The sequence below is a fragment of the Callithrix jacchus genome, chromosome 1, assembly GCF_049354715.1.
Source record: "Callithrix jacchus isolate 240 chromosome 1, calJac240_pri, whole genome shotgun sequence".
NCBI lineage: Eukaryota > Metazoa > Chordata > Mammalia > Primates > Cebidae > Callithrix > Callithrix jacchus.
In genome coordinates, this window is record NC_133502.1 from 160,031,982 (window position 1) to 160,048,328 (window position 16,347).

The 16,347-nt window shown below is 34.1% G+C and overlaps 2 protein-coding genes across 4 annotated transcripts in view; one reads left to right on the top strand and one right to left on the bottom strand.

Moving 5' to 3' along the window:
- Positions 1-16,347, top strand: part of GNG10 (G protein subunit gamma 10) — a 140,886-nt gene that overhangs the window by 23,731 nt on the left and 100,808 nt on the right. The gene's annotated exons all lie outside the window — the stretch shown is intronic.
- Positions 1-16,347, bottom strand: part of SHOC1 (shortage in chiasmata 1) — a 106,196-nt gene that overhangs the window by 6,600 nt on the left and 83,249 nt on the right. For both annotated transcript variants that reach the window (XM_054258891.2, XM_035254650.3), the window contains 8 exons: positions 15,502-15,571; positions 14,208-14,386; positions 12,896-13,013; positions 9,276-9,387; positions 7,529-7,650; positions 5,358-5,451; positions 829-960; positions 469-618 (listed from right to left, as the gene is read on the bottom strand). In XM_054258891.2, the coding sequence (XP_054114866.1) occupies positions 469-618; positions 829-960; positions 5,358-5,451; positions 7,529-7,650; positions 9,276-9,387; positions 12,896-13,013; positions 14,208-14,386; positions 15,502-15,571 (977 nt within the window). The remainder of the gene's footprint in view (positions 1-468; positions 619-828; positions 961-5,357; positions 5,452-7,528; positions 7,651-9,275; positions 9,388-12,895; positions 13,014-14,207; positions 14,387-15,501; positions 15,572-16,347) is intronic.

Genomic DNA, 16,347 nt, shown 5'->3' on the forward strand with positions numbered 1-16,347 from the left:
ATCACCTGAGGTCAGGAGTTTGAAACCATACTGACCAGTGTGGTGAAACCTTGTCTCTACTTAAAAAAAAAAACACAAAATTAGCCAGGCGTGGTGGTGCATGCTTGTAATCCCAGCTACTTGGAAGGCTGAGGCAGGAAAATTGCTTGAACCTGGGAGGTGGAGGTTGCAGTGGGCTGGGATTGTACCATTGCACTATAGCCTGAGCAACAAGAGTGAAACTCTGTCTCAAAAAAAAAAAAATCATAATAATAAAAATAAATAAAATAAAATGTATAATATAATTGGCAGCTAATGAAAAGTCTATATGAAATTTCGTTCAAGTAAATTTTTTTTTGCTATTTGGAGTCCAAAACAATTAAACTTGGATAACTTCATTTTTAAAATCCTATTGTAAAAATAGATACTCAAATTCAAAGGAAATAATAATATGTATTCATATCAGAATACAGATCTCAAATAACTAACCTTTAACACTTTTTCTGGAACTTCAGGTAGGAGTTCCTGAAGTTGACACAGAGTTGCTAATAATATCCAGTGCAGTGAAGGTGCTTTATTTAGCATGAGCTGAGCCACCAATGGGTTAATACATGGAAAATCAAGTAAGTACATTTCTTCCTAGAAAAGAATTTAAGAAGTAATCAGTCAGTAGTCTTTTGAAAGTGATCCATTTTATTCTACTCATTACAGCAGACTAAAAATGTTGTCATTGTACCTACCACTCAATTTGAGACATTTGGGGGAAAAAATGTTACCAGAAAGTAAATTCAAATACAGGGTTTTATACTTGCTTTGCTAATATCTAATTCATACATTTAGAAAATATACCTCAGACGGTGAAACTTCAAGCCAGGATTTATCCAACCATTCATGAGGATCTGTCTTTGAGGTCATTAAATTGTGGTCAGCAATCTGTCGAATTATCAAGGCAGTTGCTTCTACTCCTGGGGCAATTATAAGCTAAAAAATATTTTTTATGTTAGATTATAGGAAATATTAGGAAGCAAAATGTAAGATTTAAAAAATAATACTTTGTAATTAGAAGACAAAATTAAACAACAGCAGATTCTGATCTTTAACACTATATTAGATAGAAACTATTGGTTTATTTATGTCCAGGACATTTTATTTATGAGGATAACCAATTTTCTTTCCTTCTTTAAATATGACATCCTTGTGTTTTTAATTTTTGGAACTAAATCATTTTCATTTTCATTTGACATTTGTTAGTAGAGTCATTAAAATATAGTGTTATATTTCAACTATATTAGAAAAATCAGCAAGTTGAATATCACTAGGTAATATTACTATTTTGCTGTTTCCAAAGGTTGAACCTAATAGTTGTCAATTAAAAATAAGAATTTTTAAAAATATAGTGCAAAATTTTTCAGAGACAAAGTTAAAAAAATAAGGATATTTATAAATAAATTTGATGTTGTATTCAAAAAAGAAAAAATAAGGTTTTGATTTAGAGTAGTCGTTCCCAGCATTTTGGTAATTGCTCATCTAATATTGGCTTATTGATTCTAAGGTACCCCTGCCAAAAATGTGGTGTTTGTATATATTAAACTTAATTCTAAAAAAATTTTTCCCATTAGTACTGTGGTAAGAAAAAAAGTAAAGAAAAAATAATTTTGTAAATATCCTCTGTTTCCTGTCTGACACTGTTTTCCTTCATGTCCTTCTCTCTTCTGAAATGTCAACCTTCTTCATCTGCTTTCATTTCTTTCTTTTCTTCTTCATCTTTTAGATTTGGTTGAAGAAAAGATAGTTCATGAGTTAGCAGTTTCATGTGAACAAAGAAATACTGCCCCAAATAATAGTATCTTAGAAATACAAATACCCTATACTATAGTGGAAATCTAGTAAACTGTGGAAATCTCACAAGATAATTACAGCATTTTTTCATTTATAAGAATAACAAATACAAAACTGTTAGTACACACCTGGGTAATCTATGCATTTTAAAGGATTTTCTTTAAATTACTTTATATAGGGAGAGTACATAGAAATACATTGTTCAATTCCAAATGTACTTTATTGCTAGTTTTGGATGTTTTGAGAAGATATGACACTTTCATTTAAATATAAACTTTATTTTAACCCTTCTCCCCTTTAGAAAAAAGTACAGCACTCATTTAATTTTACATAAGCACACTCTTTGAGGCTGAAACAAATCTGACTGATTTTTGATGTGAAAATAAAATATAAAAACTGTGCTTGGAGTTATTTCTGAATAGAACTAACATCAGAATTGTCTGAATCATCAGAATTTTCTATTTCAGAAAAATCAGATTCATCAGTTGTATCTTCAGCCAACAGCTGTTTGAGAATGATGTTAACATTATGAGTAGGAATGCTTTGTTTTCTAAGATGTGACATTTTCAGGGATTGAGAATTACTATATTTTGTAATGGAAGTGCCACTACTAAAAATAGAATGCTATAAATACAAAGATGTCTTTTGTTTCCAAAGTTGATATACTAGAGCAATGCAAAAATAATAATAAAAATGAGATACTTTGTGGCAAAGTTATCTCTGGGTAAACACTATAACAACAAGCCTGGCTGGTGAGGATTCTCAAGACAAATGGGAAAAGGGTTAAAAGACACAATTTTATGATGGTGGTAATGATGACTAATTTATCAGGACAGGAATTCTGTGGTTCATGGCTAGATTTTGGGAATTTAGGAACCCCCTTAATTTGTTTGCCAGTTTTGCATGTGTGTATTTACGCCTTTTCTTGCAAAGAGGGTTCATAGAAAATTACAGAACTTTTAAAAAATTAGAATAACACTTAGCATAACACTACTAGCAGTATTTTCTTTTCTTAAACTTCCTAATACTTCCTTGATTTTTAGGTTCTTCAGATGCCTGAAAATAAACAGATGCTAATGGTTCTGATGCTCTAAGAGACAACAATCCGTTTTACTAGAGCAAGGCAAAGCAATAATATATTTTAAAATAATATGAGCCCAGAGGACCTCCTTTAATGCAACAATGTTATCAAGTTAGGAAAACAGGAGGCTTATGAGTACTGAGGACCTACTGATAATACAGTCAGAGCAAACTGGCCATAGTTGCCTCTTAATTGAGAAAATGACCTGCTTTCTAGATTATTATGTAAAACCTGAAAAGCTTTTAGAATAGTTTGATCCAGGTGGAAATAGACTTGTTTGGAACAGATTGCTCCTAGGAAATATGCCTATTTCATAGCCAAATGCCTTCCTTGGATCATGCCCTCCCTGGGCCATGTTGCTGTACTTGAATATAGTATCACTCACTGGTATCATATACCCCACGTATAGAGGAAAAAAACTTTCTAAAACATATTTGCCTGTAATGGTTTACCCTGAGCTGGGAAGAGAACAGACTAAAGTGGTAAGACCTTACCAGAACAGATGAGACAAATTTACATTTGTCATTCACTTATTTAGGTAACTTTCCTAAGAATTTTATTTCTGTTTAGTATGCAGCACAGAAATAAAATTATCTGGAATTCCAGTTCAAACAGATTATTTGTTGATTTTCTTAGCAAGTGGTACTTTGATTGAATTCCACTCAATGTTTTTGCTTTGTGCAAAGCACTAGGCTAGCTGCTAGGTTTTACAAATAAAAAGAACCTTATTCTTACCCTTCAAGGTGGAGGATATATGAATAAATATCCCCATGCTATATTAAAGATATGAATTATTAGTGGGAGAATGGGAGAGATGATGTATCCTGAGAGAGTACAATTGGGGCAAATTTCTTAAAGGAAGTGGTGTTTGAACTGGGCCGTGAAAGGCAGGTAGAACTTTGAGAGCTAGTGGTAAGGGAATGGGGAATAGGATTCCTGGGGGAAGGCAGACCAGAATGCCATGTTTGTGCAAAGGCTGAGAGGTGACAGTAACGAGGCATTTTCAGTAAATGGTGAGTAAAATGATGTTAAAGAAGGAATCACTAAAGGCCACATTGTGGTAGAGTTTGAATCCAGCAGAGTTTAAACTTTATGTTGACTTAAGTAGGAAGCTATGGAAAGTCTTTGAGCAAGAAATTCAAATCAACAGCAAATTTTTATCAAGAGACTACTATGTATCTGGCATTGTGCTAGGTTCCAGGAATAAAAAAATGAATAAACATGTTTCCTTGCCAAAGAGCTTACAGTCTAGGAGTGAAATATTCTCAGCTGTATTTAGGAAATGTAACTGGTGTATATATATGATGGATTGAAGTGGGGAAAGAGTAGAAAAAGGGAGATTAGGTAGGAAGCTACTTTAAAAATTCAAGTGTGAGGTGATGAAGGCCTTCATTTAGGGAAATAGCAGGTGAAGTAGAAAGAGACACTGCAGAGTTAAAAAGAAGATTTAGAGGCCAGGTGCAGTGGCTCACACCTGTCATCCCAGCACTTTGGGAAGCCAAGGTGGGTGAATCACCCAAGGTCAGGAGTTCAAGATCAGCCTGACCAACATGGAGAAACCCTGTCTCTACTAAAAATTCAAAAATTAGCCAGGCATGGTGGTGCATGCCTGTAATCCCAGCCATTTGGGAGGCTGAGGCAGGAGAATTGCTTGAACCCTGGGGGGCAGAGGTTGTAGTGAGCCAAGATCGTGCCACTGCACTCCAGCCTGGGCAACAAGAGCAAAACTTCGTCTCAAAAAAAAAGAAGATTTAGCTACTAATTAGATTAGAATAGTGATACCATGAACTAAGAGTGGGAGGATGAAAAGTTGTGTTTCGAATTTGTAGAGTTTGAGGTACTTGTTGGATATTCATGTGGAGATTCCCAGTAGTCTTTTAGAATACAGGTGCAGACCTTAAGAAATGTCAGGAAAAATTTCAGAATTATACTCAGAAATCTCTAAGTTCATAAAGAAAAGAATGTAATGTGATAATGTAACAGTGCTGAGCCCTGAACTTGGACAAATGTCTAAATTTCGGAGGACACTGAAAAAAGGGGGCCAAGTAAAGATATTGTTTAGAAATCACCAATATATTACTCTATACTAATATATTAACAATATATTACATTACATTACTAGTATATGTCATAAGAGTTCCATTTACAGCAGATAAAGCTTAGTACATCTTTCATAAGAACATTTTTAAATCAAGGGATATTTATTTTTATTCATATCCTGCTATGTTTAGAAAAACATCTGAGTAGTAAAAAAGATATGAAATATGATTTTAAATTCCTTAAACTAAAGCCTTTTGGAATAGAATAATGGTAAGATGTTTATTAAATTGAAAACTACTCTTTATTTAGCTTTTAAACAGTTTTTAACTCATTTGCTTACATTTTTTCTCATTGGGCACTTGAGTTTAATTTTGGTTTATAAAAAATACTTACGAACAAACACATAGGAAAAGAATACCTTTACATCCAGTTCTTCAGAGTTTAGCCTAAATGACACCAAAGCTGCATAAATCAGTGCTAGGTGATGAAGTGTCTTTTCTGTAAGCTGATACCTATAAATAATTATATTACTATATTTCTATTCATTTCATATCAGATTATTAAAATTTCATTTTATTTTTCACATTTCATAATATTTTTAGAATAGCCTAGCTAAGATAGCGTGGCAAATTTGTGGGGTTTTTTTTGCCCACTCTGTATTCTTGAAAAAACATCTCCATCTCTATTCTTTAATAATACTGTAAAAACTAGGGGATGCTAAGGGTATGTGTGTTGTGGGAGGTGTGGGTTGTGGGAAGAACTTAACCCATCCCTTTACTGACTCCAGGGATGGCTTTATGACCAAAGCCTAGCCAAGTAAAATACTCCATACCCCTCGTCAAAGTAACAGGTTCTGACTTGGACACATGACCAGAACCAGGATACACAGAATCCTTCCCAGAGTTTTCCGTGAACTGTTAGAAAAAGCATCCTTTTCTTTTCCTTTTGTGGTTACAAAGCAGATCAGATGTGAGTACTGAACTGTGGGTAGATGTAGGTAGATATTTCTACCTTTATCCACGTTATGTACCCGAAGCAACACAGAGGAAATCACTAGCTTATATTACGAAGAAGTCCAGGGAAAAGCATTGTTGGATCCTGGGACTCAAACAATGCCATCAAGATAATGGCTCTCTTTATTTCTTGGCTCTTCTTTCCTCTGTTTTGGACTCTTTCTCAGATTAGCTCTTTCCATATGAAAGGCTGATAGGAATACTGTGCCTAAACTGTTGACAATGTAGTTTCTGTTGAACACCTCCTTTGCTTCTTAGAGTCTAGAATTTTGATTAAGTGCCAGGCAGAGGTACCTACTTGACCAGTCCTTAAAAAAACCCTAGGCAATGTATCTCTAGTGAGCTGGTCTGGTAGACAAAATTTTACAAGTGTTATTAGAGCTTGTTGCTGAGAAAGTTAAGCACATCCTGTATGACTCTACTAGGAGAGGCCTCTTAGAAGCTTACTCCTAGTTCCCTCTGGACTTTGCCCCATGAGCTTTTTTCCTTTGCTAACTTTACATTATAAGCTTTGTAACCTTGCACCATAATAAATCATAACCATGAATACAGCTATATACTGAGTTCTGTGAGTCCTCCTGGCAAACCATCAGACCTTGGTATGGTCTCAGGGACCTCTGACACTCTTACTCCAACAAGAATTAATGGCATGAACACTACCGTAATTCAAACAATTTCTTCTGTATTTTCAGTTTTCCTCATTTGGTCAGTTGATTAAGATACTCTCTAAATGTTCTAATTCTCTAAAAATATGAATCTGAGATACCCAGAGGTCTGAAAATAGTTATATTTTATATTATTGTGAATAAATGATCACTCTACATCTTGAATATAAAACTATCTCAGAGTATTAGATAATTCATTATTTTCATGAAAATCTGGGTAAAAGTAAGTTTGAATCTCATTTGATTCTCCTTTGTACCTCAACTGTACTACTAGAGCTATAGGTAGACAGTAATATAAAACAACTTTAAAAAAATTTCCAAATCAGTTATTTATCCAGAACACTTCCAAGTTCCAGATGAAGCTTAAAATACAAGAAAGTTCAAAGCTTAAAATGCTTTACAACCTTTATTATTCTTCAAAATTAAGGTTTTAGACCGAAATTATTATTTTTCAGTTTTGGCAGAAGGGAAAAACCAGGCTAAATCACTTGCTAGTGGTTATTTGTTAATAGAAGGAGGAATAAAAACCAAGGTATTTGGACTCTTATATTCTAACTTATACTTATCCTAACCTGATAATAAGCATATACAAAAAATTTAGCACAGTAGTTAAACAGAAACCAGACAAGTCCAGAATTACAAAATAATAAAATACTTAAAGCAGCAATTCTTAGTGAGATGGCAGGGGGTGGGGCAGGGGGAGGGTGGATTGCATAGAATGTCCAGAGAAACATGTGTCATCTCCAAAATTCAAATTTGTTTTCCTACGATCATACCTCCAGCTTGAGAATTCTTGACTTAAAGCAAACTAGATGAGCAAGAAGAAAATTGCATAGCTATTTTCATTCAAAGAAGAGGACTTATGCTTAAGAAATATGAATATAACTTTGAATGAAGAAATGTTTACCCACTCTGAATTTAATGTTTCTTTGGTGTATAAAATTATCCAACAATATCTGTACTGGAATGATAATGCCATCAGCCTCATAATAATATTGTCTGATGCCTTCTCACAATTTAATTCTTCCATATCCTGTCAGAAAATAAAGAACATGTAAAAATTCATTAGGTTGAACAGTTATTATAAAATTATTTTATTATATTTCAAGAATCTATGACATATAAGTAAGTTGGAAAGAGGCATGGGTATGGGCTTCCATTTCATGGAAAAATTAAAATCACACAGGAAGTAGTAGGGGAAAAGCCACAGTAGACATAAAACACGTAGTGATAGCTTCAGCAAGGAAGGCTCATGAATCTCCCAAGGTCCTAGATATGAAGAAAGTAGCCTATGGAGTGCCCCTATTTTGGCACTCCATATACTAGTCCAATTTTGTATTGCCTTTGGAATGACCAGACTAGGATCTGGTCATTCCAAAGGCAATAGAAAATACGTTTAAAACCTATGAGATAATGTGCACTGCATGCTTATTCAGGGGAGATGAGAAAGCAGCAGTTAATGGACTTTCTGGGAATCTCTACCTAATGGTATAGAATCTCCTTTTCCTTTATCATCAGTAATTTTTGATAGATTAAGGAATTCAAAAAATGACCTTCCTCTAACAACAAGTTGTATAACTGAATTACAACAGTTTTGCCAGCCAGCCACGGTAGCTCATGCCTGTAACCCCAGCACTTTAGGAGGCTGAAGTGAGATGATCACTTGAAGCCAAGAGTTCAAGACCACCTTGGGCAACATAGTGCAACACTGTCCCTACAAAAAAATTAAAAAATTAGCTGGGTATGGTGGAGCATGCCTGTAGTACTAGCTACTTGGGAGGCTGAGATAGGAGGATCACTTGAGCCCAGGAGGCTGCAGTGAGCTATGATTGTGTCATTGCACTCCAGGTTAGGCAATGGTGTGAGACCCTATCTCTAAAAACAAACACACAAATAAACAAACAGTTTTGCCAAACAGAAAAATATTGTTTAAAAACTTTGAATATGCAAGACACTATCTCTTAAAAATCTCTAATAGAGTTGTGTTTCTCTATCATATAATTCTTATAACATTTGCTTATCAAAACACATATTGGCTATTAATATATTGCAATATTTATATTGTATACCATCAAACCTGGTTTCTGCTCCCACTCCCACCCCAATAAATTAATTTCTTTGCAGTTGGTTCTCCAATCAAGCAAACATATCAGGGAGATTCAGCCAAGAATTTATACATCAAAAATTCCAAACTATATGAATTTTTGAAGAGAAATTCTCTCTCTAAAAACTAGCTTACTTAGAGACAACTCCTATTTACATTGGAAATGCAATGGATTATTAGAAATTCCATATTACCAATCATCAATTAAAATACTATCTCCTTGTAAGAAATAAAGTGACTGGAAATTGCTTTTTTAGAGCTTTCAATACTAAAATTATTCTATAAATACACTTAAAATGGGTTAATATATAATATTAAAGATTCTTTATTTGCCCTATCTTCTTAAAGTATGTTAAAAAAAACTGTAAGGCATCAGAGAAATTTGATAATAGTCGTTTCCCACAGCGACGATTTTAGCACTTGTAGCCCATTTGCAAAATTTAGAAGAAATCACTAATAGATTATAGTTAAGCTTCCTATAGAAAAGATAAGAATGAATTACATAGCTATATATTTTAATAGATTTTAGTTTATATTTTTCTACCTAATTTTACCTGCAAAACTATGGCAGTGTGTTCATCAATTGTCACCACTATGTAACGCTCTGAACTTCCAAAGAGTTTCAATGACTCACTGCAGCCTCTCTCTACCAGTGTGATATTATAGCTGTAAAATACAATATTCTTGAGTGAAAAAATGAAATGCTAATAAAAATTATTTAAGAAAAGTTGTAGTATCCTCCTACATGTTATTTGGATTTCTGTGCTTCTTCTTTTATACGCCAATTTGTTCCGCTTTATAAAATTTGAAGAATGAAGTTATGATTTATTCAGTGTATAAAACAAATCAGCTGAGATGTGTGTTGCCTTAGGCATTGTGCTAAATGTTACTGCACATAACACTATTACAAATGTTTTAGCCAATTTATTCCAGCTCTTTAATAATTCATGAAATAAAAACATTATGGGACTAAAATATTCTGCATTTATCAGAATTTCCTTTTTTTTTTTTGGGGGGGGAGGAAGGCAGGAAGGAAGGGAATAAGGACGGTAGGGAGGAAGGAAGGGATGAAGGAAGGAAGGAAGGGAGGAAGCGGGGAGGGAAGGGAAGAAAGGAAATCAAGCAATGAAAGAGACATTGCCGACCTGGATCTAGAGGTTTACAAGTTGATTTCTTTTTTTTTGAGAGAAGGAAAGAAAAAAAAAAAAAAAAAGTAAGTAAAGGAGAGGAAGAGAAAGAGGGAGAGTAAATGGAAATATTGCTTTATTTTGAAAAAAATTGGGTATTAATAATGGCCAATCAATGTTTCATTTAAACTTATGGGTAGGTGTGATGTGGTATTGACAAGAATGTATATTTTGTGTATTTGAAGTGGAGAGCTCTATAAATATTTATTAAGTTTACTTGTTCTGGATCTGAGTTCGAGTCCTTGATATCCTTATTAATTTTCTGTCTCATTGAATCTAAGTCTCCTATCTGGGTGTTAGGATCGTTAGCTCTTGTTGTTGCATTGATCCTTTTACCACTATATCTTTGTTGCTTTAAAATCTATTTTATCTGATACAAGAATTGCAACTCCTGCTTTTTATTTATTTATTATTTATTTTTGCTCTCCATTTGGTTGGTAAATCTTTCTCCATCCCTTTGTTTTGAGTCTTTGTGTATCCTTGCATGTGAAACAGGTCTGGATGTAACATGCCGTTGGGTTTTGGCTGTGTCTTTTGATTGGGAATTCAGTCAATTTAAATTTAGGGTTACTGCCATTTGATGTTAACTGGCTGTTTTATCCATTTGTTGGTGTAAATTCTTCTTTATGTTGGTGCTCTTTACTTTTTGGTGTATTTTTAGAAAGGCTAATACTGGTTGTTTCTTTCTGTGTGTAATGCTTCTTTCAGAAGCTCTTGTAAAGCAGGCCTGGTGGTAATAAAATCTCTGAGTTCTTGCTTGTTCATAAAAGATTTTATTTTTCCTTCAGTTGTGAAGCTTAGTTTGGCTGGATATGAAATTCTGGGCTGAAGGTTCTGTTCTTTGAGGATGTTGAATATTGGCCCCCACTCTCTTCTGGCCTGTAGAGTTTCTGCCGAGAGATCTGCTGTAAGTCTGATAGGCTTGCCTTTGTGGGTAATCTGACCTTTCTCTCTGGCTGCCCTTAGTATCTTCTCCTTCGTTTCAACCCTGGTGAATCTAACGATTATGTGCCTTGGGGTTGCTCTTCTTGAGGAATATCTTTGTGGTGTTCTCTATATTACCTGGGGTTGAATGTTGACCTGCTTTGCTAGTTTAGGAAAATTTTCCTGAATAATATCCTGAGGGGTATTTTCCAGCTTGGATTCATTCTCTCCGTCGCATTCAGGTACACCTATCAAACGTAAATTTGGTCTTTTCACATAGTCCCACATTTCTTGGAGACTTTGCTCATTCCTTTTTATCCTTTTTTCTCTAATCTTTTCTTCACGTTTTATTTCATTAAGTTGGACTTTGACCTCTGATATCCCTTCTTCTGCTTGAACAATTCTTCAAGTATTGTATTCTTGTATACAACAATTCTGCTTGTATTGTATTCTTCAGTTCCATTAATTCACTCATACTCCTCTCTAAGTTGTCTATTCTCAATAGGATTTCATCAAGCCTTTTGTCAAAGTTCCTAGTTTCTTTACGTTGGGCTACAACATGTTCTTTTAACTCACCGAAGTTTGTTATTATCCATTCCTTGAAGAGTGATTCTGTCATCAGGAGGCGCTTGTTCTCCATCAAGCCTTGTTCCATTGTTGATGTGGAACTGTGATCATCTTTAGAGGGAGAGGCGTTCTGACTTTGAGTATTCTCAGCTTTTTTACGCTGGTTTCTTCCCGTCATTGTAAATTTATCCTCCTGTCGTCTTTGAAATTACCAACTTTCAGATTAGGTCTCTTGAGTGGACGTCCAGGTTGTTAGTTCCCAGGGCCAGAGCAGCGGCGTTAAAACTGATGGTGCTTTTCTGCCCAGGATTCTCCTGTCGGGCTTCCATAGTAAGTGACTCTGCCTTCCCTGGGCTCCAAACCTTGGTCAGAAGGGGAACCGTTCCTGTTTACTCTGCGCGGAGCGCTGCCGCCTCGAGGTGCTGGCGGAACCGCTGCGCCGACCACGAGAGTCGCGCTGGCGACTCGTGTGTTTCCACCACTGGGGGATCTTCTGCTTCGTGAGCGACCAGACTTTGTCTGAAAGTGTGGCGTCCTCTAGTTCTCCGCACCTTCCCTGAGAGCTGCAATCCCGGGATGTTAGCGATTGGCCATCTTGGATCGTTCTCCCAGAATTTCCTTTTTTTTATTTCTTCAAAATGGCTTACATTTTAACCACTTTTTATTTTATTACTGTATATTGTTATTATTTTTAGAGACAGCTCTGTTGCCCAGGCTGGAGTGCAGTGGTGTTATCACTGCTCACTGCAGCCTTGAATTCCTGGGTTCAATCGAACCTCCCACCTTGGCTTCCCAAGTGGCTGGTACTACAGGCACATACCATTATGCCTTTAACTACCTTTTATAAGCTCATAGTTTTCTATGAATGCTCCACAGCCTTACTATATAAACTAAAAGCATGGAACATACATCTGCATTTGAACTAAGGTAACAGCACAATTATCCTTCCTTAATATGCAGTCCAAGGTCCAACATTCCTGTGACAATTTGTGTGTTATGATAAAGTATTTTACAATTTTATAAGGTCCAATGTTTAGTATGACCTTAGATCTAAAGACCTAAAACCTTGAGAATTCATTTAAAACACAGTCCTGTTTTCCAGGCAGTAAATTTCTCAAAACAATACTCATTTTCAATATTATCAATGACCCAAAGACATGAACACATAATTCACAGAAAAAAGCATATAAAATGTTCATATTTGCTGGTAACAAAAGAAATGCAAGTAAAACATGCATTTAAACAATAATTAAATATTATTTTTATCTGTAAAATTGGTAAATATTACCAAAAAAGATAATATTCAACAATTACGAGGGTGTGGTATAGGGAAAGAAGTATAAATTGATACAAACTCTCTGGAAAACTATTCTTTTGTGATATAATTCCAGGTTTAAATCACAGAGACATGTAGTCACATATACAGCATAATATTTAGCCTATCAGAATATATATATATATATACTTTTGTTAAAGTTGTGAAATCAGTAACTTACTTGGATTCTAGCAGCTGAAGTATGTCTGGAGTATTAAGAAGTCCTTCAGATGCAAAAAACACATATGGAATCTGAATTTCCACAAGAAAACCTCCAAATCTATCCAGCAATGTGCTTCCTAAATAGGAGAAAATTTATAAATATTTCTCTTTTATTCTCATTTCCCAGCTCTTTCTTTTTTACTAAACATGAGGATAGTAGGAGTATTATAAAAATGATATTCAGTGTAAAAAATCAGAAACAGAATAAAGACAGGCTTGAAGAAGAAGAAAGTACAAACCATGCTATCCTACTTAGAAATAAGTTAATAGAGTTTACTAATACCACCATACACTAAAAACAGAGTTTTGTATATATTTCCAGACTTTTTTCAATTTTTTTTTGCTTATACTCACACATGTACACTCACTTAAAAAAAGAAAAAAAAAATAGGGTCACTCTCAACCTGAAATGTTGAAACTTGCTTTATTCACTTAAGTATATATTGGACATGTACTATATAAATATACTGATTTACATAAAGATTTTGAATTATGTGCAGTAATCCATAGGGAAAACATTTTACAGATCAATAAGAAAAGAATAAATACCTCAATAGGTAAACAGTCAAAAAACATAAACAGGTATTTATTATTCCAATTCCAAAGAAATCATTATGGTGACCGTATTTTTAGAATTGAGTTGAAATGTCTCAGAATCTATTTAGACTTCCCACTCATATTTGAAGTGAATAGAAAATAATTTATGACAAGCACTGAGAGAGATGCACTCTCACATTGAGTCCATCTTACACTGAAAATGTATCAGATACATTGATCTGAGAATTCACAATCTTAGTCATGTGAGGTGTTACTGACAAATACAAAGAAATAAAGAAATATATGAAGTGGTTTAGACCTTTTTCTAAGTATTCGTAGATAACCTGTGTTGCATATTAAAATTTTCTGAATCAGCATACTATTATGCAATTGTCCCCTAAAAATTGATAAAAAATACTATTGTATACGAGCCATCAGATTAAGATTGGGTATAAATGGAATAAAATTGTGCTATTATAAGTAAAATTTAGAAGTTAGATAAAGGAATGAAAACATATAATTAGTAAAGCTTACTTTACAAATGAGGACTATGAGGTAAGAGACAGTTAGAGGACTGCCACAGATAGTGGTGGGGTTAGAGGTTGAACTCAAGGCTTCTAATGTCACTCAAGGCTTCTAATGTCTTATTTTTATCCACAGATCATAAACAGAAAATAGAAAATTTTCATTGTTATAAAGCAAAACAAAAAAAGGATTTTGGCTTATATTCTTACTTTCTAAAACTGTGTCTGGAAGAATCACTTTAAAGGCCGTGTAAGGAATATTCAACTCTTTGCAGTGTTTAGTCCAACAAGAGTCTTCCACATAATTGTATTCTACCACAAATGAGAAATTACTCCAGGGGAAATCTGCTCCAATATATTGATTATGTACAACTACACAGGAACTTGTACTAAAGACAAAAGAAAGCCAAGAAAATGGCATTATACTTGTGTTATTATTTGCTCGGACTATTAAAAGATGACTGTTTCGGCTGTTCTATCCTTCTCTAATCTATGCCTCATCTTGGAAAGGCACTGGTGCATTTTCTGTTGATTTGCTCTGCAATTGTGTTAATTTCTTCATATTTTTCTTATTGATGATCATATATTTTTATACCAGGATATAAAAACCTGTAGACTATTTCATATCCTCAAATGGGAGACAGCCTGATTTTACTACCTGAGTACTATCAATAACAGAAATAAATGAAAAATCAGTCTCATTTTCTTACAAATATAAGGTCTTAATCTTAGATAATCTACATAATAGAATATTATCTGACAACTTTGAAATGGGATTTGTTTTTCTTAATGGGCTTCATAAATGATTTAACAACAACAAAAAAGATGGACACTTAAATATCATAAATTTAGCTTTCCTATCTCATAAAGTCACATAAACATTTCAAATCTCATAAAACATACCACCTACTATAATTAAAATTCTCTATTGCTGCTTTCTATCTAGGGCAGTCTAGAAGTTAAAAAGTATCTATGTCCAGTTTTTATGAGCTTCTATTTGACTTACATCTTTTTTTATTTGTATCCCAATATTTGAAAAAAAATTCCTATGAAAAATAAGGCAAAATAAAGAGTTTTATACAATTCAAGAGTCGATTTATTATTAGCAGTTTATTTATTCCTCACTGAAAGAATTTCTAAAGAACATACTTTAGGAAGAAGGAGAATCCCAAAGAAAGAAGAGGTAAAAAATAATGCCGAGCAAAAAAACTGGTAAAACTATACTTTAAATAGGCGCTTTTGTACTAACAACAACAGTATTCTTATTATTATTTGGGGATATTAAAATAAGATTGAATTAAATTTCTGGACACTAATAACATATAATACACAGGACAATGACCAGAACTAAAGTGCCCTATATAAAGCATTTTTCAGGAAGAGGGTAGAGGCATTGATTAATTTCAGATTTTGTTAAATTTTTAAAGTCAAATTCTAGAAAGATTTTGCTTTTCCTGTGAAACGGGTATGTTTGTTCTTCATGGAGAAAGGAATGAATTTTTACCCCTTTAAAACACCTTCAGATTCCAGAAAATCTTTCCTTTCATTTGAATGAAGGACAGTCAGTGTTAAACCTGTTGGAAAAAAGAATAATTTTTTCAGTGTGTTGTTCAGATACATATTTTTGGTATGTCATATATTTTACTACCATAAAAATGAATTAAAAATTTGTGAATAAGGAACCTGCTTAAAATGCAATTTGCTAGATTATTTTTCTAAGTTTAGCGTATCAGAAAGTTTGAACCATAAGCAATATTTCTCTTGTGTGTATATAGGTAGAGGATGGAAATTCTAAATTTATTATATAAAATAATAAAATAGATTAAAAACTTGTGTTTTTAATTTTTTTTTTTTTTTGAGATGGAGCTCACTCTATTGCCTACGCTGGAGTGCAATGGTGCAATCTTGGCTCACGGCAACCTCCACCTTCTAGGATGAAGGAATTCTCCTGCTTTAGTAGGATTACTAAGTAGCTGGGATTACAAGTGCCTGCCACCACATCCATCTAAGTTTTGTATTTTTAGTAGAGACAGGGTTTTAGCATGTTGGTTAGGCTGGTCTTGAACTTCTGACCTCAAGTAATACCACCCGACCTTAGCCTCTCAATGTGCTGCGATTACAGGTGTGAGCCACTGCTCCCCGCCAAAAACTTAATTTTAATAAGCAAATTAAACCCTCACCAATCCTGTGCAGTTAATTTTATTTTGCTAAATATCATGGTAGATTTTATCTTTGTTCTCTAGCCAAAAATTTAAGTACATAACTAAATAAGAGACTGTATTTCAGTGTAATAGGAATGCCTTTATTCTCTTTCTACTGAGTATTTAGAAACAGAAGACTTACTGGGAAC